We start from the raw sequence: 27,224 nt of genomic DNA, 5'->3' as shown, positions 1-27,224 counted from the left end.
AAGAAAAAGATTACTCCAACAAAATTATTTGATCTCACATTCAATGGTGGGTTTTAGGATAAATTATATAGTTTTGGCCTAATAAAGCAAAAATCTTAAATTTCATTTACTGTGTTCAATATGTAATGGACCTTTGTACTAAGATAAAAATTACGATCTAATTATACCAGGGCCACAGCTCCATCAAGTTTCTAGTAAGAAGTATTAAACATCCATTTGACTTCTAAGAGTGAACTCCATAAAATTAGGTATATGCATAACTCGCTAGCCAATACACCACGTAATTTGCTTTAAGATAGATATTATGATCTCTTCTTAAACTTTATCACTCCAGTACTTGCAAACTTTCTCAATGTTATATGATGTGTTTGGGTACATTTTTCCTTTGCGTGTTACTACAATTCAGGAGTCACATTCCAACAATAGCCCCTTATTAATCTAACTTCAAAGCCAGTGTTGAAATACAACCCCAAAGTTTTGCCACTGGAGTGTTAATGGATTCTAATCGCGAGTGAACCTTCCATGCCATTGGCCAAGGGAACACCTAGAAATACACCTGTTCATGCACTATGCATATGCCCCTTCACATAACCATCTATGATACACTTGATCCAGCCATAAATATTGGAGTCGTCTAGTTATGTGAACCACTGCATATTGCACTAAGCAAGTCGAATGCAAAGCTTGTTTCTCCAAATTTGCTCAACTTTGCAAGTTACACTTAATAATTGAGTTTTTATGCAAAATTTTAGCTTCAAACACACTTTAAAGGAGTAATCAAACACGAACACAAACTGGTTTTGTTGAACTAATTGCAAGGAATCTGATCGGTGACAAATGAAGACATTGAAACACAGCTGAAGATTATGTGTGCATGATACAATCATTGTTGTCATCAGTAACATTACATTTTGATACAATCCATGTACATACAATCATCCTGATCCTTGAAGGAGTTCATTACATTTTGAATTCGTGTACCAGTTACATACTGTTGTGTTGTCATTTTAGCTTTCAATTTTTTGTAACTACAATTACGAACATAATTCTTCCATTGAATGAATGTTTTTATGCTCTATAGTTTTGCCATATATTGCCAAGTACACCCGTCATATATTTCTGGGTAGAACTTGGTGGGGAAAATTGAGCTATCCACAATTTCGTCAACTTTTTCCATTTAAGGATCTGAATAAACTTCACACTAATCTTATAATGTCTAAGAATTTTAATGATTTGCATTTAGGTTCTCTAACAATACAATTTCTTGATGAAAATAAAGAGTATTGACGAACAAATTGGTAGCAAACACCAACAATGCAACACAATTTTATAGTTCTAGATTTGAGTTTTATTAATACTGGGGGGAAACTACTGTAAAATATTCCAAACGATTTTAGATCTTAGAATGTAAAAATTAAGAGTTATTGAATTTTCTCGATAATAATTTTTTTAAAGTTCAGTTCTTATAGTATAACCGATAGTTGATTTTCCTCCTAATTCATAAGAGATTTCTTCTTGCATGTTTTACAAACAAAATAGAACATTTTTCTATCCACAATGTCATGAGAACATTTTTCTTCTAAAGGAATTTTAAATATAAGCTGGTTTCCTTTATAAAAAAAACTCTTAGCATGTATAGTTACTTTTTGTTAATTTATTTTTAAAATAAAAATCAAATAATTACTCAAAATCCATTTTATGCGCCTTTTACAAAATTTACAAAAAGCGTGAACGGCAGGATTCGAACCTGCGCGGGCAGAGCCCACATGATTTCTAGTCATGCCCGATAACCACTCCGGCACGTCCACTTGATGTTACGCTTTCCAATTGTTTCAATAATATTACTTTGAATAAATTACACAAACCTCCCATGAGGTTAAGAAAATTACATACGCCTTCACTCAATTTTTAAAATATATTTAAATTTAATGTTATTATTATTATTATGGATTTATTTCAAGTAATTTTTATGTATTGGATCTTTGATTGTTTGGTTGGAGTGAGGTTAGTTTATTTAAATATATTTAAAACTTATAATTGTTCATTTAACTTATAAGTTTGTTGGAATGAGGTTAGTTTATTGTTTCGTTGCTCATTATGGTATTCATTTGACCTAAGTTTTTTGTAATCTAATTTTTTTATCAAAATTGTGTCATACTCAAGGAGGGAGATAAGGATATTTGTGAGAAAAAATACTTATTAAATGTCATTGTAATTGCTTGATTTGTTATTGTCAAATATTTGAATGACATTTAGGGGATCGATATAGATTTTAAAAATTGAAAAAAGACATATATAATTTCTTTAAATTTAAAAGGAGGTTTGTGTAAGTTTTTTTTAAAAAGAGAAAGATGCATATAATTTCTTTAAATCTCATATGAGGTTTGCATAATTTACTCTGTTTTTTTTTTCAATGACAAAATTAGCATGCAACGTGTTGGCTTTATTCTTGCGATCATGTTCCCATGAATGCTTTGGTAAACCCATGGGCTTTTTTTATTATTATTAGACTAGCTCAATTTGTTTTTAAAATTATTAAATTAATGGAAGATATAAAAAAAACAGTTGTTTGTAAACAACAATTCATTATCGCATGTAGTAACAAAAATGGATAACGCAGTAGCAGCAATGGGTTAGAAAAGGGCTATGCAAATTAGCGATGATTACATGCATAATTTTAACATCAACATAGTATATGTGAACATAATAAATATAATTCAAAGTGGATTCTTACCCAGGCATGCATCATAGTCCTTGAGTGTGTAAAAGCTCTTTACATTGTTAGTGTGATAATGAGGTATAGAGGCTAGAGCTAATGGGTAAAAAAAAAAGGAAATTGCAAATTATAATGCTGACTTTAATCAGATTTAATAGACACTATGAGAGTTTACAGTTCTTTATAGTAATTATTTTAATGAGAACATTTTTCGGGGAATTCTCTCAAAAAGAAATGGGAAAGTAAACTAATGTTTTATGCTACATACTTTTTCAACAAATTAACGTGATTTGTGAACTACATCAATTATTAGAAAATAATCTATGAGTGCAACAAATGATCTAACGAGAGGAATGAAAATGATTGACACAGGAGTTGTCCTAAGTGTTCCAGTAGGTGGAACAACTCTAGAACAAATTTTCAACAAAGGCTTTTGTTGGCATGAGTGTGAACCCACCAAGCTATGATGCTCTAGTTAAGTAGTTATACTTGGTGGTTGATCCCCTGCTTATTTGGCATTGAGCCAGTCAGTTATTGCTTTGGTAAAGTATTTCATGGAAAGTAAGAAGCTAGTTGCATCTATCTACCAGGGGCAAAGATCTTAGCTGCTGCCAATGTTCTCAAGGTATAATTAGTACTGATTTACTTATAAAATCTCTTGTGTTCAAGTCAACCTCATCAGAAATGAGTACTTAATCATGCAGTTTAGAAAGGAAAAAGATGTTGATGGTTTGTGTAGTCTTTTTCAACACTGTGCAGCACTAAAGGGAAAGAAAGAAGGGATTTTGAGAGAGGGGAGCACCTGTAGTTGTAATTAATCTACCCATCCTTTGTTTGTTACTTTGTTTACAAGTGGATAAGGATTATTTTCAAGGATCTTGCTATGATGATCAATAGTTGCTAGCTAGATTCATTTAGTCGGTGCTGCTAAATTATAGATGCTAAAGTCAATGATGTTTAGAAATTAGATCATAGGAGACATTTTGTCAGTTTTATAAGCAACAATGAAATTACATAGTTTTGGCAAATTGGGTTTCTCTTTAATGGATTGGTGAAGAGAAGAAAAGTTAACTGCTATGTACTTAAATAAATGTCTTGATTTGTTCAAGAGAAAGCAACTCTTTAACCAAGTGAGGGATGGGAATTTGGAGATTGAGTGATCATTTTAAAATCTAAGTGGACTTTGGTGTCCAGTGTTAGAGTTAGGTGGTTAACCGATACATGCCTGCATAAGCTGACTGAAACTTGTAACAACTTATGTTGAATTAGCTTCTTGAATAATCCCGTGTGCTAATTAAGTAATCTTTCTGTCTTTGAAATAATTGACTCGATTTTCTACAGTGACTATATGAACAGTGGACTACTAGTAAGTTGGAATTTGTATCTATCCATCTATTTGCTTATAGATATAGGATTAATTTAAGTTAAAAAAAATACACTAGTAATTTAAGTTTAATATAGTGATTTTTAAGATAAATGGGTGGCTGACAGAATAAGGAATGCCAGTATGCCACACATCAAAATAAAAGGTCTGGATGATGTTTTGTTTCTATGACCAGGAGATCTTTGGTGATTAGCATGTATGATATTTTGGAAAATAAATGGAGCCAATTTTTTTAGCTATCTTTATTTCTTTGAATGCGTATCTTAATGCATAAGTAACTTTACTTATAGTAAAATGAGGTGGGAAAACTAAAAAAAAAAGTAGCTTTGTCTATTTTAAGAAAGTAAGAGAATAGAAATGCTTTATCTCTAATCTCCAATGTTCACCAAGAATAATGTCTCAAATTATATTCTATTGTAAAGTGCTAACTTGGATGATCAAGATTATATATATATATATATAATCAAGATGCCTAATAGATATGACAAAAAATAAAATTTTATTGTTGTCGTCTGCATATGAGAATGATCATCTTATGTGAAAATGAGAATGACTAATCTCAACCATTAGATTAAAATAAAATGTCAAGATTAAAACATTTTAAATTTACATTAAAACTTTCTTTAACTATAAATGAAGATTTACCAAACAAAAAATCAAATATCTTAAAGATTTAATTTATGATATCCTAAGATATCTTAAACTTATCATCATCATGATCACTATCATCGTCATGATCGTTTTCACCATAATTATCATAGCCGCTACTACAATTACCATCATGATCGTCAATTGTCACCACCACTACCAACCTATCTACACGATTGTTGTCACCGTTATCATCGTCACTACTATTACTATGATCGTCGTCATTGCCACCAACATGATTGTTACTGTCGGTGGCAGCGGCAGCAACGGTCATATTGGTGACACGACAATAATGATAGTAGCGATGGTGATTGTAATAACAATTTTGACGTAAATTAAATCTTTAAAATATTTAATTTTCTATTTAATAAATCTTATAGAGATTTTATAGTTAAATGAGATTTTAATTTGAATTTAAATTTTTTTAATCTCGATCTTTTATTTTAATTTAAAGATTAAGATTAATCATTTTTATTGTCATATTAAACGATGATTTTCATATGATAAGTCCTATATATATATATATATTCTCATCACCTCTTGTTTCATTTTCCTTCCTCTCTCTATGTATATTCTCAACTCTTGTTTCATTTCCCTTGAGATAAACATATCAGTCTTCCCCCTATAATTGTAACTTTGAAAGTAAAATCTCTGTTGACTTCTTATATGAGTCTTTCATATCTTTATATATTTCAACCCGTTTCTTTTTCCAGCTCAACTTCCAATTCTTCAATAAAGTTTAGAAATCAAATGTTTTCATAATATTTTCTAAGACTAGCTCAGCTACACTTCCATTAAGCTCCATCCAAGCCTTCTTTCCACACTAACACTCAAATTGACAGGGACAACTGACAAGTCTACAAATGTATGTCCAAAATTTCCACTATTCATCATAAAAATTCAGCAGATAATTATTAAACAATACACATGCCCAACAAATTTCAATTGGAATTTGTTTTCATATTTGCAGCTAACACAATTCAAAAAAGATAAAGCATGACGTCGTATTATCATGACAGCAAAATCAACCCATAAAAGGTACCCCAACACACGATAGTTAAGAAGTTAGCTTTCAAGGGGTCAGGACTCAAGAGCATTCAAAAAGGATCACCTGATAAATTCCCCATGGCAAAGTTGTCAATTAAATTAAGGCTAAGTTAGAAGTCAAATTTGATGATCTAGTCTCAGTTTGTCACGCAGATTCAAATCAAGCCTCTACACAAGAAATACTGTACACATGCTAGATTTGCTCTTGCTGTAATCATACAAAACATTTTAAAAAATTGCACCAATCAATCTTCTCAGTTAACAGGTAGCATATGTTTGGTTATATCCCTTGGGACAATATAAACTTAAGTTTACAAACGTAGATGAGTTTATCCCTTTTTGTAAGTTGTTCGGTTCTGCGCCTTTGTCTCCTCTCAAATGGAGTTTTAGCTCGAATCTTGAATAGCCTTTTATGTTAGGTTGTGAATTTTTATTTTAAAACTTACTACGAGCTTACTTTTAAAAGAGAAATTAAATATCATGTGCACTTAAAATGTAAAGCAGTTATATACTCTCATTCAATGATAAATTATTGTTTATTTATAATAATTATCTAAAAAATCATATTAATAGATATTTTTAATTTATCTATAGTGAAAAAAATTAAATTAATAATAAGTAGTCATTAAACTTCTTTTTAAATAGAAGTATTCCAATATAAATTTCTTACTAAAATTCACTTGTAACTAAAATTAATTTTACAAAATTTAATATAAAATTTACAAGCACTCACCCAAATATATTGTATAAGATTGAACTAGAAACAATTCGATCTAGATTATTGTTACTCAATAAGTCTCTAGATAGCAGGAATTTTGCTTACATAGGAGGATTGTCCATTAAATAAGATAAGTGGCATGAAAGATATCCAAATTATGTGAAAAATTGTTCTAGCTAGATCCTTAATCACTTGTTGGAGTTCCTTCCAAAAATAAATTGTATATTTATCATTCTAAACTTTAATATAAAAAAAATGAAAAGGAAATTTAGAGGGTGCATTATTAAGTATAGGGTTCACATCAATGGTGGGAGAGAGCTCTAGCCTTTTTACTGTTGGTGGCATAAAAGTTTAAGGAGTTAGGTAGTGGGTATGAGTATGACGGCTTTCATCTCATCAAACTGTTCGGTGCATGTCGCATGTTGCATGTTGGGGAAAACCATAACAATTAAATTTTATACGATGGTGGCTTAATAATTATTGCTAACATTCGATTGAATAATACTATGATAGAAATCAATCAAAAATAAATTAAACAATTCTATAAAATAGTAAAATCATTCCCATCACCAATAGGACATTTTAAACGTTCAAATAAAAGAATTTGTTTTCTCATTGTTCTCTTTTCCCTTTTATTTTGTCGTTTTGTTTAATGTAAACGATAAGACAAAGGACATTACAAAGTACAAAGCCTCAATTAGCTAGTCTGGTTAATCCGTTAATGCCATGGGAACACTGGAACATTGTCGAAACAAATAATAAACTAGAAAGGAATACACCATTTGTTGACCAACATTAACAACTTAGTATTCATGTGTCACACAAGCACGACAACAACGTAACTTTTATTCCTAGCAATTACCATGTCTGATCTTGAAATTTTCACTTTATAATCAGCATGAGTAACTTGTAATAAAAATTACCACCAAATTTACTGTATAAGTGCACACTTGAAAAGAGATTGGAAGAATCCCTCTTTTATTTTCATTCTTAATTTTTTTTCCGTTAACACTTAACTTGAAACTACTAACGTACTTAATCATGTGGTTTAAGTGACACGATCGAAAATGTTTAGGACGAGTGACCCACAAGACAAAAACATGCATGTGAGGCCCACTCAAGCATTTCTACCTTTTACAGCTTATACCCTCCTTTATATTTGTTGGTTTTGTTTTGTAGTAAAAAAAAAAAATTGGGACTAAATATAATGCTAGGTACTTGGATAAAATTTAGTGGGGTAGCTAAGCATGATGGGATTTGGGTAGGTTCCCCTAATCTAGGATATAATTTTTCATTATTTGGAATGTCATTTTTTTTTATTATCCTGATTTGTTTTTTTAGTGAGACTCCCATAAGGATCAGTCTTACAATCATAATTTGATAAATATATGAACGAATTTTTATAAATTAATTAATAGAAAATTCATCTAATTATTCTTTTCGTATAAATTTTTTCAAAGAAACTTATTCAAGCAAATCTATATACATAGTTTGACCTGACTTGGTTTATCTAAAAACTAGACAATTGTTTTGGGATAATTATTATCCCGAGTCAATATATTAAAATTGATTTTTAACCAATGCGAATATGAAAAAAGTTGGTTGTTAATTAATCGAGTTATTGATTAAATCTACTTTTGGTGTAGTTAAATTTCTTACGTAACTCAACCTATACATGCTAATTCAAGTAATAATATCTCTCTGTCATTTCTCAAGTCCAGGCTCGATTCAACCAGAAACTAATACATCTTAGCCGACTCAATTTATTATTATAATTTAATATGACTAAAACTATTTTGTTTGACTCAATAATAATGCCTATAACTATTTAGAGATTCTATAAATGCAAGTTTTTTGTCATATAGAACCGACATAATAAATTTAATAATTTTATATAACTGTATAAATAAAAATGACCCTACCGAATCGCTCCTTTTATAGACTTAAACATGCACCACAACAATCTCTAATTTGGATAAAGCTAGCCACGTACATTGTTAAATGTATTTGTGATCCAGGTTGTGTGGGTAATAATATTATTCATCTGTAATCCTCATTTTGCCCGAAATAAGAATAAAAAGGTGTGATCGGCATAAAGACAAATTAAACATTCCTCATAATATATTAGTCCAACTTCAGATTAGTTAAAATTATTTTTTCTTAATAATCGAAAATTAAGATAAAAAAATATTCCTCTTAATATTTGTACAATTATATATTTCAATTAATTTTTTAGATTAAGTTATATTTGAGTTCAAATTTCAATTTTAATATAATATTAAAATCTATATATCTTAATCTTAATGTTGATTGATCCATAAATATTTATATTTTACAAATTTATGCTATTCATTCCTGAATATTGTAAAGAATATACTAAGATCCTATAAGGTTGAATTTTTTTTTTTCTATTTAAATAAGATTTTAGAATTGAGTTATTACGTGCGTGTTAATTTGGTATCGTATTGCATTAGAGAGAATTAATATTCGCATCCAGGGATGGATGGATGTACAAGGTCCCCCTAATTTTTTTCTAATTAAATTTTTTGATATAGGTGATATTTCAATGTTACATACTTGTTTTTATTTGTTGGAATATCATTATGCTTATTAAGTTAACTCATAAATTTATATGAATTTACGAGTTCATTGGTACGTTTTGAGATAATTTGTCAATAAACTTTTTTTAGATTCATAGCAAACTTGGTAGGCTCATGGGTTTAAATTTGAATTTGTTAGATTAAAAAATTTAACTCAAAATGTTTATCAACTGAGCATTTCATTTAATCGATTTAAGTTATTTTATGGATTATTTAAATGGTATTTATCCTTTTTTAGTTATTTGTGTTATCTTTAAAAACTTATGTTTTATATATAATTGTGTGAATTTATCTAATCTAAGTAGTAATGTAGTATTAGATTTTGTTATTTTAGTATTATGAAATTTATGATTTATTATTTTATTTTATTATAGGGATGAAAATTTGAAATGTTGAATTGATATATTATTTATAAGTATTTTGTTATTTTTTAAATGAAATAAATTCTTATAAAATTTTTTTGAGTCTTTTTATTCATGAAAATTGAAGATAAATATAAAAAAATTTATAATAACTCATACATTTTATTTAATTAATTGAGTTAGATCCCTCTACGTGATAGTCACATAATAAAATGTTAGTTCTAAAATATTTTCTAACAATTCTAAGGTGTTATAACTCTTTTGGTGATGTAAATGTGTCTAAATGGTTTGAAAGTTAAAAAAGAAAAGAAAAGGATACATAATAAGCAAAATATCTAAAACATAAAATTAAAAACAACATAAAATTAAAAACACATGATATGCAAAACCACAAACTACTACCCATGAATCAAAATCCCAGACACAAAAACCTTACCCACAACAGTAGAGAACCACATAAATCAAAATCCCAAGCTCCAAAATACCACTATTATTGTCCTGCACCCACCACCCACCACCAAAACCCACCTCACTTTTTCACGATGTTTCTCTTCCCCTTTCCCCACAATCATTGTCATCCCCTTTACTTTGTTCACTTCTTCTCTAACAAACACAAAGGGTTGTTTTGTTTCAAGATATTACATTTCTTGGAGAATATTATTCCATCAACATGTTTGGTTGGTATTTAATCATTTCATAAAATTATTTAATTAATTAAAAAATCAAAAAGTAAAAATAAAAGAAGAAATAAGAAATAGGATAGTTGGAATGGGTAGTTATTATAAGAAGGAAGTTACATGTAGAATTTAGATACTCATCATTCATCATGAAAATAAGAAGTTTGACAAATTTGAGTATTTAATATTTTTGGGAATCAATGATGTCTTGGATATATATTTTTAAAACCCTTAATAAACATTGGGATTTCCCATGTTCATATTCTTGAGAATAATTTGTGATACCTTAAAACATCCACAACATAACCATAATCAAGATTTCATTATGAAAATTAAAAAGTGTGAATCAAATTGAGTAGACAACATATTTTTGACTAAAATTTAATTTTCATCTCCTTTAATTCTTGATAAGTAATTTTGATCTTCATGATTTTAATTTTCACATTTTAAAAATTTTATAATTTTGGTTCAATTTTTTATTTTACATATTTGTTTTGGTTCATTAAACCTTGAATTTAACGTATTTATTTAAGGTATTATAAAAAATAATTAGCTAATTAAAATGTAAAAATAAAAAAGTAAATGTATATGAATTGATTATTGAATCAAAATTACGAATCTTTTAAATACTGGAGCCAATATTGTGAAGAAAAAAAACCAAAATTATAAAATACAAATTAATTAAATAAGGAACAAAATTATAACAGCCCATATTTTTTGTATAGACAAGGTAAAGGACTGCCTTATAGAAAATGCAGAAGCGTAACTACCCCTAAATTGGCTTATCCATTTACAGCCAAAATAATACAGAGCTTGTAACGATTTTTTTTTTATTATATTAATATTTGCAATGTGTGAGCGTGAGTCAATCTTATTTTCACACATGTTATATTTATTTGAATAATTTTAAGTACAATTTTAAAATAATTATAATAAAAAATAATAAATTTATTATATAATAATTTGTGATAGATGATAATGTAAAAAAAGTTTACACTTTGAAACATTTTAAATAAACATAGTCTAATTGTCATAGATTTTTTTTATTTGTAAGAATTGAAGAGTGTTAATTAGAAATTTTATAATAGTTCATGTATTTTGAAGCTTAATTTTTTTTTACTATTTGAAGCTTAATTATGCTGTGAAATAGTAAATTTTTAAACTAACTATTTGTTATTATCGTGGTTTATTTTTGACAGAATGTTATTATCGTGGTTACTTTTATAATTAAGGTATCATCATTAAGTTTGCCCTAACACTATAGCAACTTAAATGCTCATTTTAAGGATACAAATCAATTTGATACAAAATATATATTTTTTATTCTTCTTCGCACTGTTATTCATCGTACTAGAATCTTTTGCTTACAATGATTTTGTTTTTCTTTTACATCAATGAACCTTTCTTTATTCAACTGGAATAGTTAGAAGTGTTTGGCTATAATTATTTTTTAAAAATTAGAATTTTTTTATGAAAAGTTATTTATAATTTTATTATTTTTTATTGATAAAAAATAATTATAATTTTAGATTATTTCTATTAAAATAGATTTTATTAAATGAATAAGATTTTATAAATTATGATTAAAAATAACAAATTATTTATCAAAGGAATTCGTTTTCATATATTATTTTTAACAATTGATAGATTTAATACAAAATCAGTATAAAAAATAATTTCTTATTCTTTTTGTAATTTTACTATTGAATAATTGATTATTTTAAAAAAATTAAATAAAAAAACTATCATATAGTTGTATAAATTTATCATGATAAAAATCACGTGAGAAATGAGTATTATTTTTAAGTATGAGAAATGAGTATCATGAGCAAATAAAAGAGAATAGGATATTAATTTTTTTATTTATTATTTATTGTTGGATTTATTTTCCACACAATTTCAATTATGTTTATGTCCTTTTTTCTCAACATCAACTGAGTTTTATAATTTTTATGTACAGGAATTTAATGCGTCGATAAATTTCACGCATGGGTGAATCTAGAAATCTATTAAGGGTGTGAATTTTTTTCTTCCTTTGTAATTCAAAATTCTTTAAATGTCTAAGTTCTAATAGATATTTACTTTTTTATACATAAAATTGAAACTAATATTTATTTTAAATGATAATAACAATTTACCTTTATATCTTAATAATGACAAAAACACAACTAGTTTACAAATTTTATACTACCTATAATCTTAATCATTGCAGTAATAAGAATAAACACAACTAGGTTTACACAATTTCATACAAGTTAACCTTAATCATTATTATAATAAACTATATAACACACTTAGTTTATACAATTTTACACTAACTTAAAAATATATATGTATATATATACACAAGAAGTTTCAAGGAAGGGGATTTGTCCGGCCTCTAGATCCATTCCTAGTCTATGTTTTGAATAAGTTTAAAAAAAAAGTTTAAAATTATGTTTCAAAATAAATAATGAGAAGTATCTTTTTTATTCACTTTAAATATATATGAGATCAAATGATATATAATTTGAAAACATAAAGAATTAAAGTATATTTTAGCCTTTTTTTTTAACTAATGTTGAAGAAGAAATAGCAAAAATTAAAGTTAAAAATTAATTTACGCGCAAAAAAAGTTTTCTCAGTAGTGCAAGTACTGTTATTTCCCTCTATTATTTTTTAAAAATAATTACCAAGAAATCTCATGCCTTGCATGGTATGCTACTATTCACACACACAAAAAAAAAGAACTATGCTACTTTTTTTTTTATTATAATTGAAAGAAGTAGTTCGCTCGCATAAGAAATATTAATTATATTTTTTTCTCTTAATTTATTTAGTAACTTCAATTTGATTCTTTTATTTTAAAAGATTTAATTTGATCTCTTTATTTTTTAAAATATTTATTTTGATTCTATTTTTCTTATGTTAGCTTCGAACATTTAAAAACAGTGAGTCTAAATTTTATTTAAAATGGGATTAAATTGAACATATTTAAAAAAAAACTAATTGAAACTTAAAAAAATAAGGGAAATAAATGAAATCTATTTTAAAAATACGAAAAACTAATTGAAACTTTTAAAAATAAAAGAACTAAATTGAAACTATAAATAAATTAAGAAAAAAAGTAATTTAACCCACAAGAAAAGAAAAATGACTAGTAATATTCTTTAAGGAAAACAACATATTTTTCATATACTATTAATTGATAAATATATACATATCCAAGTAACATACATTAATATCTTATAAAATTCTCTTTAAAATATTGTCATATTATAATCTTTGTAGAGACTATCCCATTTAGAACATTTCAAATGGTGCACCTAAGGAGAATATACTCTTAACTTATTTTTAGGAGGCTTTGTTATATATATCACATTAGATTTAATTGTTTTTAACAACTTTTATTTTAATAAAGAAACACTTAAGAATCTAAAACAAGTCTATAAACATATTACAAGATGTTTTATTTTTTATCATAAGAACTAATGACTTATATAAAAGTCAATTGTTGCAGTACGTAGGATATCATGTCGATCTCCTCGAACCGGGATCTTAAATAAACACTATCACATGCGTGTTTGTTTCTTCTATGTACTTGTGACAATTTGAAGTCTAAGACTGCTTCATTGGAGAAGCATGAGTGATGTTATTTCTCAAAACGAAGGTTTGGATTTTGCCACCTGCAATCCAAACACACAATACTTCAACTTAAAAGTGTTGCTAAATTTTCCATAGGAAATGGTCTTTAAAGATTTTAAATTTAAGGATTTTTGTTATATATCTTTACTATTTGAGAAACTATATTAAAATCCACAAGAAATTGAAAAATGGGTATTAAGAAATAAAATGAAGACAAAATTACACAAGAAAAGAGTATTAAAAAAATACAGCAAAACAAAAAATGGAGACAGAAACAGAAATATTGGACGACCTCTCTACCGCCACACCATTACCATTTTATTTTTGAATCTCCTCCAAAAATCCCAGTCAATTTAGAAAACAGAAAATCATTTACCATGTTGAGAGACTGACTCACACTAACACACCACATCAATAATTAAATAGTTAATAATTGTGAGACAATTTTGAGTCTCTTTCTCTTTCATATCTTCTTCTACCTTCACTTTAGTTTTGGGTCACTACTTCTCACTCCACACTGGCATAATAAGATCTATGGTGTTAATAACTAATGATAATAGTAGTAACTCAAGGCTTTAATTAAATTTTAAGAAATAAGAAATATTTAAATAAACCATCTTTTGGTAGAGTAGTAGTACATAGTTAATGCAATATTATTACAAAAGGAATTTCAGATTTCATTGAATTGAACTCCTTATTATTCATTGCTATCTGATATGGATGGAAATGGGAGGAGAGAGAGAAAGTAAGAAGAAAAAGAAAGAGTAGGAATACACAACCATCATCAATGACTATCTATCTATCTATCTCTTTGCTTTTAACTTTTTCTTGCTACTTATTACGCCTCACACACAGTTTCTTCTCTTCTGCCCATCCATTTGCGTGGCATGCTTTCTCTTTCTCATTCTCTCACCACCCTCTCTTTCATTTATTGGTTAAAAAATTAAAATATTTTTTTATTAAAATACACAGAATTATATTATGTATATTTTTTTATATTATTCTATAATTTTTACAATAAATATATTTTTTAAATTTATTAAGCAATACCCCAAAATATTTATTAAAAGGACCCATTATTTTACCCTAAACCATAATAATAATAATAATAATAGAAAAAAAAACAATTTATTGCTATTATCACTATTATTATATTTATGGCAATATATTTGCCTTCTCTATACTCCGTACTCTGACAACGACCACTGAAGGATGGTGGCACATGCATGCTGTCATATCAGGTTGGAACCAACGGCCAGGATTCAATTGTACGGAAGATCGAACGGTTCCGATTCTCTTTGTCGAAACACTCTCTCTCTCCCCTCTCACTTTCTCTCTCCTCCTCTGCAACCATGTCCAGCTTGGTCGGGACCTCCTTATATATGGCAAAGACTCTTCGTTTACGCGCTTCTCTCTCTCTCTCTCTCTCTCTCTCTCTCTCTTTCTTTACTGTGCCTTTCAAACCCAAAAATCCTCACTTGGGTCTCAATCCGAAAGCGATAGGCCACAAAAGAGGGCCTTTACTTCCTTACACACTTTCACTTGTTTGTGGCTCCTTCGTTCATATTTTTTGATATTTCTTCTTCTTCGTTTTGTTCAGTTTCCTTCATGGCGATCTCGGAGAACGTGCTACCCTTGAAGCTGTTGTTTTGTTCCAATTGGGTTCCACTTGTGGTTTTTGGGTTTGCTTGATGTTTTCCTTTTCTGGGTTTTCTTACTTTCTTTGTTTTGGTGGGGTTCTGAGGTTTGTAGAGAGCATGTGGTGCTTCATGGATCCCTTTGAAGGGGTTTTGGGGTGGGTTTGATTTTTGGGAAGTTGGGTTTTTTATTTTGTTGTGTGTGTGTGTGGGCATGGAGTGCATTGGCAAGTGGGAGGAGTGGAACATGGGGGAATGCAATAATGATAATTACAATAATAATAATAATGGGTTTGGGGAAATTGAGGATGGTGGCTCTGAGCTAGGGTTCCATGTGTGTTTGTGATTGCTGAATACTGTGTCTTCAAAAGGAGGAAAAAGGGGAAAGCTTGATATGAAGCTTTCAACATCAGGGTTGGGTCAGCAGGGACATGAAGGTAATCCATTCACTCTATTTTTTTTTCCTTTTTAATTTTGGAAAAAATAAAATCATTTAGCACCCTATTCTGAGCTCTTGGTTAGAGTGGACTTCAAATGTAAATAATTAGTATTAGTATTAGAATTAACATATTGTGTAGTAATATGTAGTATTTCCCTTTCAAAAACCCTTTTGTGTTTGCTTCAACATTGGCTTGTGACTTGTGAGTGGTCTTTCCTTTTTTTTTTTTTTGTTCCTTTTGATTTTGATTTTTTTTGGGAGATAATTTGATGTTTGGAATGATGGTAGGAGGGGAGAAGAAGTGTTTGAATTCTGAGCTATGGCATGCATGCGCGGGTCCCTTGGTGTCCCTACCAACTGCAGGGACTCGTGTGGTTTATTTCCCTCAGGGTCATAGCGAGCAGGTGCTTTTTTACTCTAGTCCCTACTCTACTCTACTCTACTCCTGGTCGTTTCAATTTTTGTCTACTTTGCATGCAATGGAGGATGCATAACTTTTCTTGCTAATTTCGAATGGAAGCAATTCAATCTAATTGTGGTGGATTTTGTTGAATGGAGATTGGACTGATCATGTGCTTAACAATTGGTTTTAGGTTGCTGCCACAACCAACAGAGAAGTTGATGGTCACATACCCAATTACCCGAGTTTGCCGCCACAGTTGGTTTGCCAACTTCACAATGTTACAATGCATGTGGGTATTATACCTTCCATGTTGCTTGCTTTGATAGTTGAATTAGTTCTACCTCCCACTAGAGTAGATTCAGTCAACTAGAGGCTGTCTTGATTTTCAGGCAGATGTTGAAACAGATGAAGTGTATGCTCAAATGACGTTGCAGCCATTGACTCCGGTATCTTGTTGCTCTTTAGACAGCTTGTTTATCCGTGATAGGCTCATTTCTTGTTTAAGGAGTTGAAAATTGTGCTGTTTGTAATTGTGTGTGTAGCAAGAGCAGAAGGATACATTTCTTCCCATGGAGTTGGGCGTTCCAAGTAAGCAGCCCTCAAATTATTTTTGCAAGACGTTAACGGCAAGTGACACCAGCACACATGGAGGGTTCTCTGTTCCTCGTCGTGCTGCTGAGAAAGTTTTCCCTCCATTGGTAGTGTTCATAGTTTCCCATTGTGTTTCGATTCTGGTTAGAATGATAGACTTAGATGCATTTCTCTTATGTTTGGGCTGGACAGGATTTCTCACAGCAACCACCTGCGCAAGAACTAATTGCTAGGGATCTCCATGACGTTGAGTGGAAGTTTCGACATATTTTTCGAGGTAAGTTTTTATTTTTTTGTTGATTCCATTCTTATTATCTTGTCATTTTATAGGGTGAGTTCCACTAAGTTAAAAAGGATTATAATAGGATTATTTGCTCTATTGAGTGTAAATCAAATGACTTGCTATTTTATACTTCCACCATATGTAGACCCTCCCTTGGTACTTCGCTTTACAAAAAAAAATTTATCATTGTACAAAAAATGAAATCTTTGCTGTATGCTAAAGTAGTGGTGAACAGGAATGAAATGTATTTATGGCATTACTGCATTAGGTTAGCTAAATTTTGTGGTATGATGGTTCTTTGCCCTGTCTCCTTATGTTTCTTTTTAATTAATCCATCCTTATCATATTATCCATCACTTTAGGAGTTTTAGTTCGACTCAAAACATCAGTCACTTCAGAAAATCAAGAAAGCAATATTTTACATACTTTTAGTATATTCCCATTATTTTTAAAGCTTTTAAATATTCCTTTTTACATACTTGTAGGGATCCTTAATACGATAGATGCTCTAGGAATCTTTTGACTGACCTATTAATACACTCCAATGAAAACTTTTGAAACTAAAATTTACTATTCGAAAAATATCTAGCTATCTATTAATGATCTTGTAAACAATTGGGGAAGAAGGTGATGCACTTGAATCAACAGACACCTCTGGTGGAAAATTAACTTTTTCTTCTGTTTGGGACTTAACTCTTAATCCCTCTCAAAGAAACCCTGGTTACTGAAAAACTGATGTAGCAATTCATTTATTGTCTAGATCATGCTCTCACGTGACAAGATCTTTAGGTAAGTTTGAAGAATTGGTATGCAAGGTTGTCAAACTCTTGAGTTCACTAGTAGATTCTTGTGAGTTTTGGGTTCTAGGTAGAGAGAACGATTTAATTTGCTGTCAAACTTGGATAAACTCTTTAAACTCATGTAAACTTGCTTTAACTTTTGAGTCCAAAAGTGAGTTAGCAAGTTTGAAATCAAATGTAACTTTTGCCGCCCAATGGTCCACAATGTTAGTGCATTACCTTTTGACAATGAGCATCAGCTTCTTCAAAGGAAGTTCCAAAAAATGAGTTCTTTAGTCTTCCACTGTGCCTCATTGCCAGTGATGTATGTAGATTATTTTTACTTTGTTAGGGTAACATATTTCAATCAATGCTCAGACAATATTTGGTAGCTTGTGATTTGTTATGCTTTAGAAACATAGATGAATCTGTCTGATGTAATAACTACTGACTTTCTTTTTGGTTTCCTACATTTGTTTTAATTCACTATAGTTAGTTTTTATGGGTTCAAAGGCAGTGTTTCCATTAAAACAGAAACAAATCAAACAGTTGGTGCATCTTTTATAAGCTAGAGTTTGTGTGCAAGAATCATTGTTAATCATACTACTTATATCATTTATTATTATTATTAGTATTAGTATTATTATTATTATTTCTGGGTAAACCCTTTTTCTTACCAAAAGTTCTCTTAGACCAAGTATAAGCTGTTTTGAATTAAAAAAATAAGCTAAGTTCCATTACACACTTATATTTGGCTAAATATTGTTAGTCTATTTGTATCTTCTGCACAATATGATAGGTCTATTGCTTGTTTATCATTTCAGGACAGCCAAAACGACACCTTCTTACAACAGGCTGGAGTGTATTTGTTAGTGCCAAAAGACTAGTGGCTGGAGATTCTGTGCTTTTCATATGGTGTTTATTTTTGTTTTATCTTCTATGCTACCTTTTCTTCCTCTTGGATGCTGCAAACTGCTTGTTTATTGTTTTTACATCATTTTTAGGAATGAAAAGAATCAGCTTCTTTTGGGAATACGTCGTGCCAATCGACCACAAACTGTCATGCCATCGTCAGTTCTATCTAGTGATAGTATGCACATTGGGCTTCTTGCAGCTGCTGCTCATGCCGCAGCAACTAATAGCTGCTTTACAGTGTTCTATAACCCAAGGTTGTATTTATTATCTACATTTCCATTTCTGAATTGATACTTATTTATTAGAAATTATAATGCTTGTTTTAACACCTACATCACGGGCAGGGCTAGTCCATCTGAGTTTGTCATTCCGCTTTCAAAATATATCAAAGCTGTGTACCATACACGCGTTTCTGTTGGTATGCGTTTCAGGATGCTTTTTGAGACTGAAGAATCAAGTGTCCGCAGGTACTTGTAACCATAATTTTTTTTCTTAAAGATATGTTTTTTTTGCCTAAAAATTGTGGACATTTTTCTTGAAACTCTTAGATCAGATAATTGTATTTTGCAAGGGGTAAGCATAGTTATAAATGTGTATGACAGATGAGCCTATTAAAATAGCTTACCTATAACTAGGTTGATATGGCATCTGCATCTAATGTGTAAGGAGGCAAGTTTACTGATAACTGGATTTATGGTTATAAAATAGATCTATAAGGCTCCAGAGTGATTTGAAAATAGTCAGTTGTTTAGATTTTTTAAACAGCTTTGAATTTTGGGGTTTAAAAGAAAACAGTTAGCAGCTGCAATCTGATGGCAATGGAACCAACTGCTAAGTGCTATTCTGTGGTTGTCTGGTGTACTTTTGCCTCTGCTTAGATGCTTTTATTGTAATGTGCCCCTTCCCCCCTCCCCCAACACAGTTTTTAAGGTTTCAATCTAGCAGTGGAAATTGAGGGCAAAATATTATTCTGAGTGTGGTGCCATACTATTTTTCCTTTACTTATGCACAAGTCACCTTTGTTTTGCAGGTACATGGGTACAATAACTGGCATAAGTGACCTTGATCCTGTTCGTTGGCCGAATTCTCATTGGCGGTCTGTTAAGGTAAACTCATCACAATCTAATACATGTGATTGGATAGCAGTTTATATGAAAATGGTCCTTTCCAATCATAAACATACTTACATAGGACTATTAAGAGGGTGAACCTTAGTACAACGGTAAGGTTGCTGTCATGTGAGCATGGGGTCTAGTTGTGAAATAACCTCTCTAGCTTTCTGAGCATGGTAAAAATGCATGCATTTAACACTCCCTAATGGCTATAAATCTATAAAAAACATGCGTGACAGTCTAATGTACGTGGCTTCCTTTTATTTTTTCCTTGCTATTACATACCTGTTTTGTGGATTGTGCATAAGGAGGAAGATCTTCTCAGTTGTAACCATGTTTTATAAATAACCTTTTCTAGACTAATTTGTATTCCTCTTGCTTCATTAGCCATATAGTTTGTTGCTACATGTCTGGAGTGCTACCTACTTTTCTGTGGTCTTACTTTGCCTTCTTGATCAACTAGTTAATTTTTGTTGATGTAACATGTAATACAGGAGACCTTATCATATTTATAATTTCTAATTTGATATCAGCCTATATCAGCTTGGTTCCCATGCCAAAAAAAGCTCTCACCCCTACAATGTGCTGCAGCATTTTGATTTTTGCCACATATTTATTATTAAAAGCAGCTCTTAACCTGGCATCTGTTAGAGTTTTTTCTTGTCTTTACCTTGTTTTTGCATCTGTTATGGATAGGTTGGTTGGGATGAATCGACAGCAGGAGAGAGACAGCCTCGGGTATCATTATGGGAAATTGAGCCTTTAACAACATTTCCAATGTATCCATCTCTATTTCCCCTCAGATTGAAACGGCCATGGCATCCTGGCACCTCTTCTTTTCATGGTACATGCCTGTCTCTTACCATTTTTTTCACTGCTTATCTTCCTTCTATATGTGACATACATCATAGAATCAATATTGTGACAACTCTAATGCTTTGATTGGATGATGAAACCCATGAAAGAAGAATTTATTATTTTTAAAATTTAAAGTGAAGGCATAGTTCGAGAACATTTTGCAATTATATTTTTGTTCACATTTCTCCCTCCCCCCAATTTTATCTCTCACAATCCAATAATGTAATTAATTTTAGGCAAATGCTAACATAGGGACAATGGTTAAGGAAACAGAAGTAAAGAAGGTTTTATCAGAAAATAACATATTTATTATATTGAAAACACAAAAATCATCTATTACATTTTTTAAAGTAATTGTAAGCATTTAATAAGGTATATGCAATACTCTTTAAACAGGGTCCTTTGGCAAGGGCATTTAGTTTTTATGAAATTATTAAAATTGGATAGTAAAGGCTTATAAATGTAAATCTAGTTAGCCACATAAGATTTCTACTACTCATGATTCCTATTTCATCCATTTCTCATGTACAAAATAATAGGGATTTGTTTTTCTTGTGTTCATCTACATTTATTTTCCCTAGTGTCTCCTACTCCCTCCTTATAATAAGTTGCCATGGTGGTTTTGAGGGCACTTTTGTCTCCTTTCTTTACAAATGATCTTGTTACAGATGGCAGAGATGAAGCAACTAATGGGCTTATGTGGCTAAGGGGTGGACCTGGAGACCAAGCTCTCAATTCCCTGAATTTTCAAGGTTCTGGTTTGTTGCCATGGATGCAGCAGAGAATGGATCCAACATTACTTGGAAATGATCATAATCAGCAATACCAAGCCATGTTTGCATCTGGTTTGCAGAACTTAGGGAGTGGAGATTTAATGAGACAACAAATGATGAATTTTCAACAGCCTTTCAATTATCTTCAACAATCAGGAAACCCCAATCTTCCTTTGCAGCTTCAGCAACCGCAAGCAGTTCAGCAATCTGTATCTTCTAATAATATCCTACAGCCACAAGCCCAAGTGTTGGCAGAGAACTTGTCTCAGCACCTCCAGAAATCACACAACAATCGAGAAGACCAAACACAGCAGCAGCAGCACACTTATCAAGATACGGTTTTACTTCAAAGTGATCAGCTCCATCAGAGGCAACACTCTGGTTTACCTTCACCGTCATATTCAAAACCGGATTTCTTAGATTCAAGCATGAAGTTCCCTGCTTCAGTTTCGCCAGGACAAAACATGCTTGGTTCACTTTGTCCCGAAGGGAGTGGCAATCTCTTGAATTTATCCAGAAGTAGTCAGTCCATGTTGACTGAACAGTTACCTCAACAATCATGGGCCCCAAAGTTCACACCATTGCAGATTAATGCTTTTGGCAACTCAATGCAACATGTGCAGTATTCTGGAAAAGATACTGCAATGGTGCCACCACATTGTAACCCAGACTCCCAAAATCCTATTCTATTTGGGGTCAACATTGATTCATCTGGCCTTCTGCTTCCTACGACTGTTCCTCGTTATACTACTGCATCAGCTGAAATTGATGCATCAGCAATGCCAATAGGAGAGTCTGGATTCCAGTCTCCTCTATATCCTTGCGTGCAAGATTCATCAGAGTTGGTGCAAAGTGCAGGGCAAGTCGACCCTCAAAACCAGACACGAACATTCGTCAAGGTTTGAGTGATAAATATTAAGTCTTTGCAAAGTGCAGCCCTTCTTTTACTTGATTATCGTTGTTTAATTTTGTCTTTTAACAGGTTTACAAATCAGGGTCAGTAGGGCGCTCACTTGACATCTCCCGGTTCAGCAGTTATCATGAGCTGCGGGAGGAGTTGGCACAGATGTTTGGTATTGAGGGGAAATTAGAAGACCCTCTTAGATCAGGCTGGCAGCTTGTATTCGTTGACAGGGAGAACGATGTTCTTCTCCTTGGAGACGATCCGTGGGAGTAAGCTCAACTTCAACTTTCATTAGAGTCTTACTAAATCAACTTGTGATCTAATAAATATTGACATGCTATACTTGTTCATTTTACTTGGCTAAGTTTTGCTGACACTTGTTTTTTCTTTTTGGTGTGTGGATTTCCTGCATAACCTTTTGTAGATCATTTGTCAATAATGTATGGTATATCAAAATACTTTCACCTGAAGATATCCATAAAATGGGAGAACAAGCCGTGGAATCCCTTGGTCCAAGTTCAGGACATAGGCTGAATAGCACTGGTGCAGATTCTCACGAAATTGTTTCTGGACTTCCATCAATTGGCTCCCTTGAATACTGAGAGAATTTTAACGTGTATTTTCTCTCAGGTCCCACGGTTAAAGAAGACTTTTACATATCACATGTTTAGTACTTCTGTTTGAACACTACTTTTCAACCTTGCATATCTGAATCAATATATACTGTACTACTGTCTGTTTCACTTTAAAAACCATCGTTTTATTATTTCGTAGAGGATTGTTGAGATTTTCAGGACAAAAAAATCTATATTATATATATGATGAGAAACTTAGGTCAAACTTTTGTGTTAATTTGTAACCTTGTGTTGACATAGTGTTACTACTATTGTAGCATCTGATTAACCCCCTTGCACGTCTTGTACAGTAGAAAAAAAATCTAGAGAAGGCTCATAATGCCCATATTTTCATCTTTTTTTATGGCTTTGCTTCCCTGTTGAGTGGTCAAAACATCACCTCATTGTAGGACTAACTTTACCATTTTTAATTAAGTTTGTTGCTACCTTTGAGAATACTAAAATAATTTTTTAAAAGGATCTTTTTCTTCCTTAATGTTTTTTCCAGAAAGGTTGAATTTGGTCCTTCATATTTTAAATTTTGTTTACAATAAGGGATTAAATTTAATCTATTTAAAAAACTAAGGACGGGAATGATCTTTATATAAAACATGTGTATATGTTTATGTTTTGTCACTTTTAACAATTAACGACAATGACTAATTTGAAACAATTAGGAAACGGTTAGGAACTAAAATGAAGCTTAGAAAGCATAAAGTATTAAATTCAACATAAACTAAAACATCAATGTATTTTAGTCTATAATTTTTTAACGTGTAAAAAGTCATCTAGTACTATTTTATTGAAGTATAAAACAATAAACAAATAAAATGAAGATCATAAAAAAAGCTCTCATTAAAAAGTCATACAACCGACAAACATCTATTAATTTTTTTTTATCGTGTTATTAATACAAAATATTTATTAGACTTCTCAATTGTAACAAACGATTCCAACTTGGGACATTCGTGAAGCTGAAAAAAATTGTGTCAAGTGATTTTTACCCACTTAATGTTATATTAATATGAACTTTAATTGAACTATTTTACAATAATAATAATTAAAAATAATATATTTTAAAGATATAGTAAAATTTTCTAAAACAATAAAGGTAGATATTTAAGTAGACATTAATTACTTTGCGGCATATTAATATATATTTTTATTTTTTATTTTTTATTTTAATTTTTCAAACTAGTTTTTAAAAAAATAAGAAAATGAATAAATGTTTGAATGTATACTTTAATATATATATATATATAAAGAATATGAATAAATATTTTTTAAACAATAAGAAAAATGATAAAAAATTTATTGTATATTTTGATATATATATATATATATATATATATATATATATGTATCCATTAAATTATATAATAGTTGCTTTTTATTTAATAATATGTTTTTAATATTCACACACTCATGAAATGATGAAAAATTATAAACTTATTAAACATCTATTAACTTTTTTGTTACGTTATAAATAATGCAAAATATTCAATGGTCATCCTATTAATTAGTTTTTGTCAAAAAAATTAACTATTCACTTATAGTAGAATCTTTTATCCTAATTATATATTTTTTTTCAATATAAGATTTGAATCCAATATCTTTAGTGAAAACTCTTGTGAGTCTTTCTTTGTTTTAAATACACATCTACAACTAATGACTTTTACACCATTAGGCAATTCAACGAGATCCTAGACTTGGTTAGATGCCATAAAATTCATTTCATCTTCCATAGCATTGTACCACAAGTTTGATTCCTTAGAACTCATGACATGTGAAAACGATTCAGGATCATTAGTGGCTCCAATGTTGTAGTCTGATTCTTGCAGATACACCACATAATCACTAAGAATTGTTGACCTTTTGACTCTAGTAGACCTTCTTAATGCTACTTCGTGATCTTCTTAAGGAACTTGTAGTTCCTCGGCAGCAACTTCATCTATAAGATCATTTTCAACAGTTTGTGGAATTTCAATCACTAATTGTGTAACACTCATTTGTACTTGAGGGGTGTGAATGACAATCAATTTAACACTTGAGCCAGAGGGTTAAGCTTCATAGTGATCCTTTTCAGAAGCAATTTCCTAAAATTGACCACTCCCACTAATCAAGTTATTCTCAAGAAATTTTGCATTTCTTAATTCCACAATCCTAATGCTATGTGATGGACAATGGAATATATACCCTTTGGACTTTTTGCATATCCAATGAAATACCCACTGATAGTCCTTAGGTCTAGTTTCTTTTCTTGTGGGTTATAAATTCTCACTTCAGACGGGCATCCCCAAATGCGTATATGTCGCAAACTCAGTTTTCAACCTTTGAATAACTCAAATGGTGTCTTTAAGACAACTTTGGTTGGTACTCGATTTAATACATACACAACCGTCTTTAGTGCTTCAATTCACGAGAATTGAGGAAGTTTTCTATTACTCCTCATACTTTTTACCATGTCCATTAAAGTTTGGTTTCTTCTTTCTAACACACAATTCTAATATGAAGAACTAGACATAGTGTACTAAGCAACAATCCCATGTTCTTGAAGAAATTTTGCAAATAGACCAAGTGTTTGTCCATTCTCCGTGCATCTACCATAGTACTTTCCATCTCTATCGGATATCAAGATCTTAATTTTCTTTCCACATTGTTTCTCCATTTTGGCCTTAAAAACTTTAAAGGCATCTAAAGCTTCATCTTTAGAATGAAGTATGCAGAGATACATATATCATGAATAATCGTCTATAAAAGTGATAAAGTATTTCAAGATACTTGAGTCATGTCTAGACAACAAATATCAATGTGTATGATTTCTAATAGGTTTAAGCTCTTCTTTGCACCCTTATTAGACTTGTTAGTTTGTTTACCCTTAATGCAATCTATAAAAGTTTCAAAATCAGCAAAATCCAAAGCACTAAGTACCTTTTCATTTACCAAACTCTTAATTCTCTCGATAGAGATGTGTCATAATATTCGGTGCCACAACATAGAGGACTCTTCATTCACAACACATCGTTTTAAGTTTTAACCCAACAGTAACATGCATAGAATTATAGGCAACATCATTTTGCAATTCAATAAAGTAAAGCCCATCAAATAATGCACCAGAACTAATAATTCAAGATTTATTAATCAAAGAAAAACCAGAATCTGAAAAATTAAAGGAAAAACCCAATGGTGCAAGTCTTGATATAGAAATCAAATTCTTAGAAAAACTTGGAACGTAAAATGTCTTTTCTAAACACAAAATAAAACCGTTGCTTAAAAATTAATTGCATGTCCTAATGGCTTCCACATGTGAGCTCATCTTGCCTCCTGAATAGATGTACTACTCACTTCCCACTAGCCTCCTTAGGTTTTCCATACCTTGCAAGATATTAGAAACATGGATTGTAGAACTAGAACCAATCCACCATGTGTTATGATTAACATTAATCACATTAGATTCATAACAATTAGAAGTAAATGGAATACCTTTCTTGTTGAGCCAACTCTTAAATTTTGAGCAGTCTTTCTTCATGTGCCCTTTCTTCTTACAAAAGAAACACTTCGACTCTTTCTTTATAACCGAATGAGTAGAAATCTTGCCCTTATTCTTGGCTTGATCCCCTTTCTTCTTTCCTTGAGCAATCAAATATACCTTTTTCACCCTCTTCCATTATCAACATTTCCTTTTCTTGAACACACATAGTCAATATCTCATTAATTGACCACTAATCCTTATGTGTGTTATGAGAGATTTTGAAAGGGACATACTGCATAGGCAAAGTACATAAAATGTAGTGTATTAGGAAAAAATCTAACATGGTAACTTCTAAAGCTTTCAACTGAGCCATTATATCCCTCATGCACATGATGTGATCACACACTCCTCTTATCCTATAGAGCTTTAAGGATGAAAAATGCATTATAAGGGTGCTAGCAAAGGCCTTATCAGATGTAATAAATTGATCATCAATGACCTTTAAAAGATTGTTGATCTTTTCATGTTGATCGATAGAACTACAAATACTAGCAAATATATTGATTTTTATGAACATCACAGAGAGACAATTAGATCTCTCTCCTTTTTCATAAAGATCAACAACGTTTAGAGTGCTAGTTTCAGTAATACTTGGTGATTCATTTTTC

At 30.8% G+C, this 27,224-nt stretch overlaps 1 protein-coding gene and 1 non-coding gene across 2 annotated transcripts; one reads left to right on the top strand and one right to left on the bottom strand.

Annotated features, from left to right (window-relative positions):
- Positions 1 to 1,726: 1,726 nt before the first annotated feature.
- TRNAS-AGA lies at positions 1,727 to 1,808 on the bottom strand. The gene has a single exon. It is a non-coding gene; the product is annotated as a tRNA-Ser (tRNA).
- Positions 1,809 to 15,081: 13,273 nt separating this feature from the next.
- Positions 15,082 to 23,373, top strand: LOC114384929 (auxin response factor 8-like). The gene is made up of 14 exons (XM_028344772.1): positions 15,082 to 15,850; positions 16,141 to 16,256; positions 16,446 to 16,544; positions 16,645 to 16,701; positions 16,798 to 16,953; positions 17,039 to 17,123; positions 18,733 to 18,823; positions 18,913 to 19,077; positions 19,168 to 19,290; positions 19,854 to 19,929; positions 20,632 to 20,779; positions 21,462 to 22,465; positions 22,549 to 22,739; positions 22,895 to 23,373. The coding sequence occupies exons 1-14, from the start codon at positions 15,808 to 15,810 to the stop codon at positions 23,070 to 23,072; spliced, it is 2,532 nt and encodes an 843-aa protein (XP_028200573.1). The 5' UTR covers positions 15,082 to 15,807; the 3' UTR covers positions 23,073 to 23,373.
- Positions 23,374 to 27,224: the final 3,851 nt, after the last annotated feature.

Source organism: Glycine soja, chromosome 14 (genome assembly GCF_004193775.1).
Source record: "Glycine soja cultivar W05 chromosome 14, ASM419377v2, whole genome shotgun sequence".
NCBI classification, from domain to species: domain Eukaryota; kingdom Viridiplantae; phylum Streptophyta; class Magnoliopsida; order Fabales; family Fabaceae; genus Glycine; species Glycine soja.
The sequence above is the reverse complement of the archived record's forward strand: the minus strand, read 5'-3'. Positions and strand labels throughout refer to the sequence as shown.

What these genes read in the sequence shown, in the direction of transcription:
- LOC114384929 (XM_028344772.1), top strand. Translation starts at nt 15,808, where the DNA reads ATGAAGCTTTCAACATCAGGGTTGGGTCAGCAGGGACATGAAG. An exon ending in ACAGTGTTCTATAACCCAAG is followed by an intron (nt 19,078 to 19,167) that starts GTTGTATTTATT and finishes CATCACGGGCAG; the next exon opens with GGCTAGTCCATCTGAGTTTG. An exon ending in TGGCACCTCTTCTTTTCATG is followed by an intron (nt 20,780 to 21,461) that starts GTACATGCCTGT and finishes ATCTTGTTACAG; the next exon opens with ATGGCAGAGATGAAGCAACT.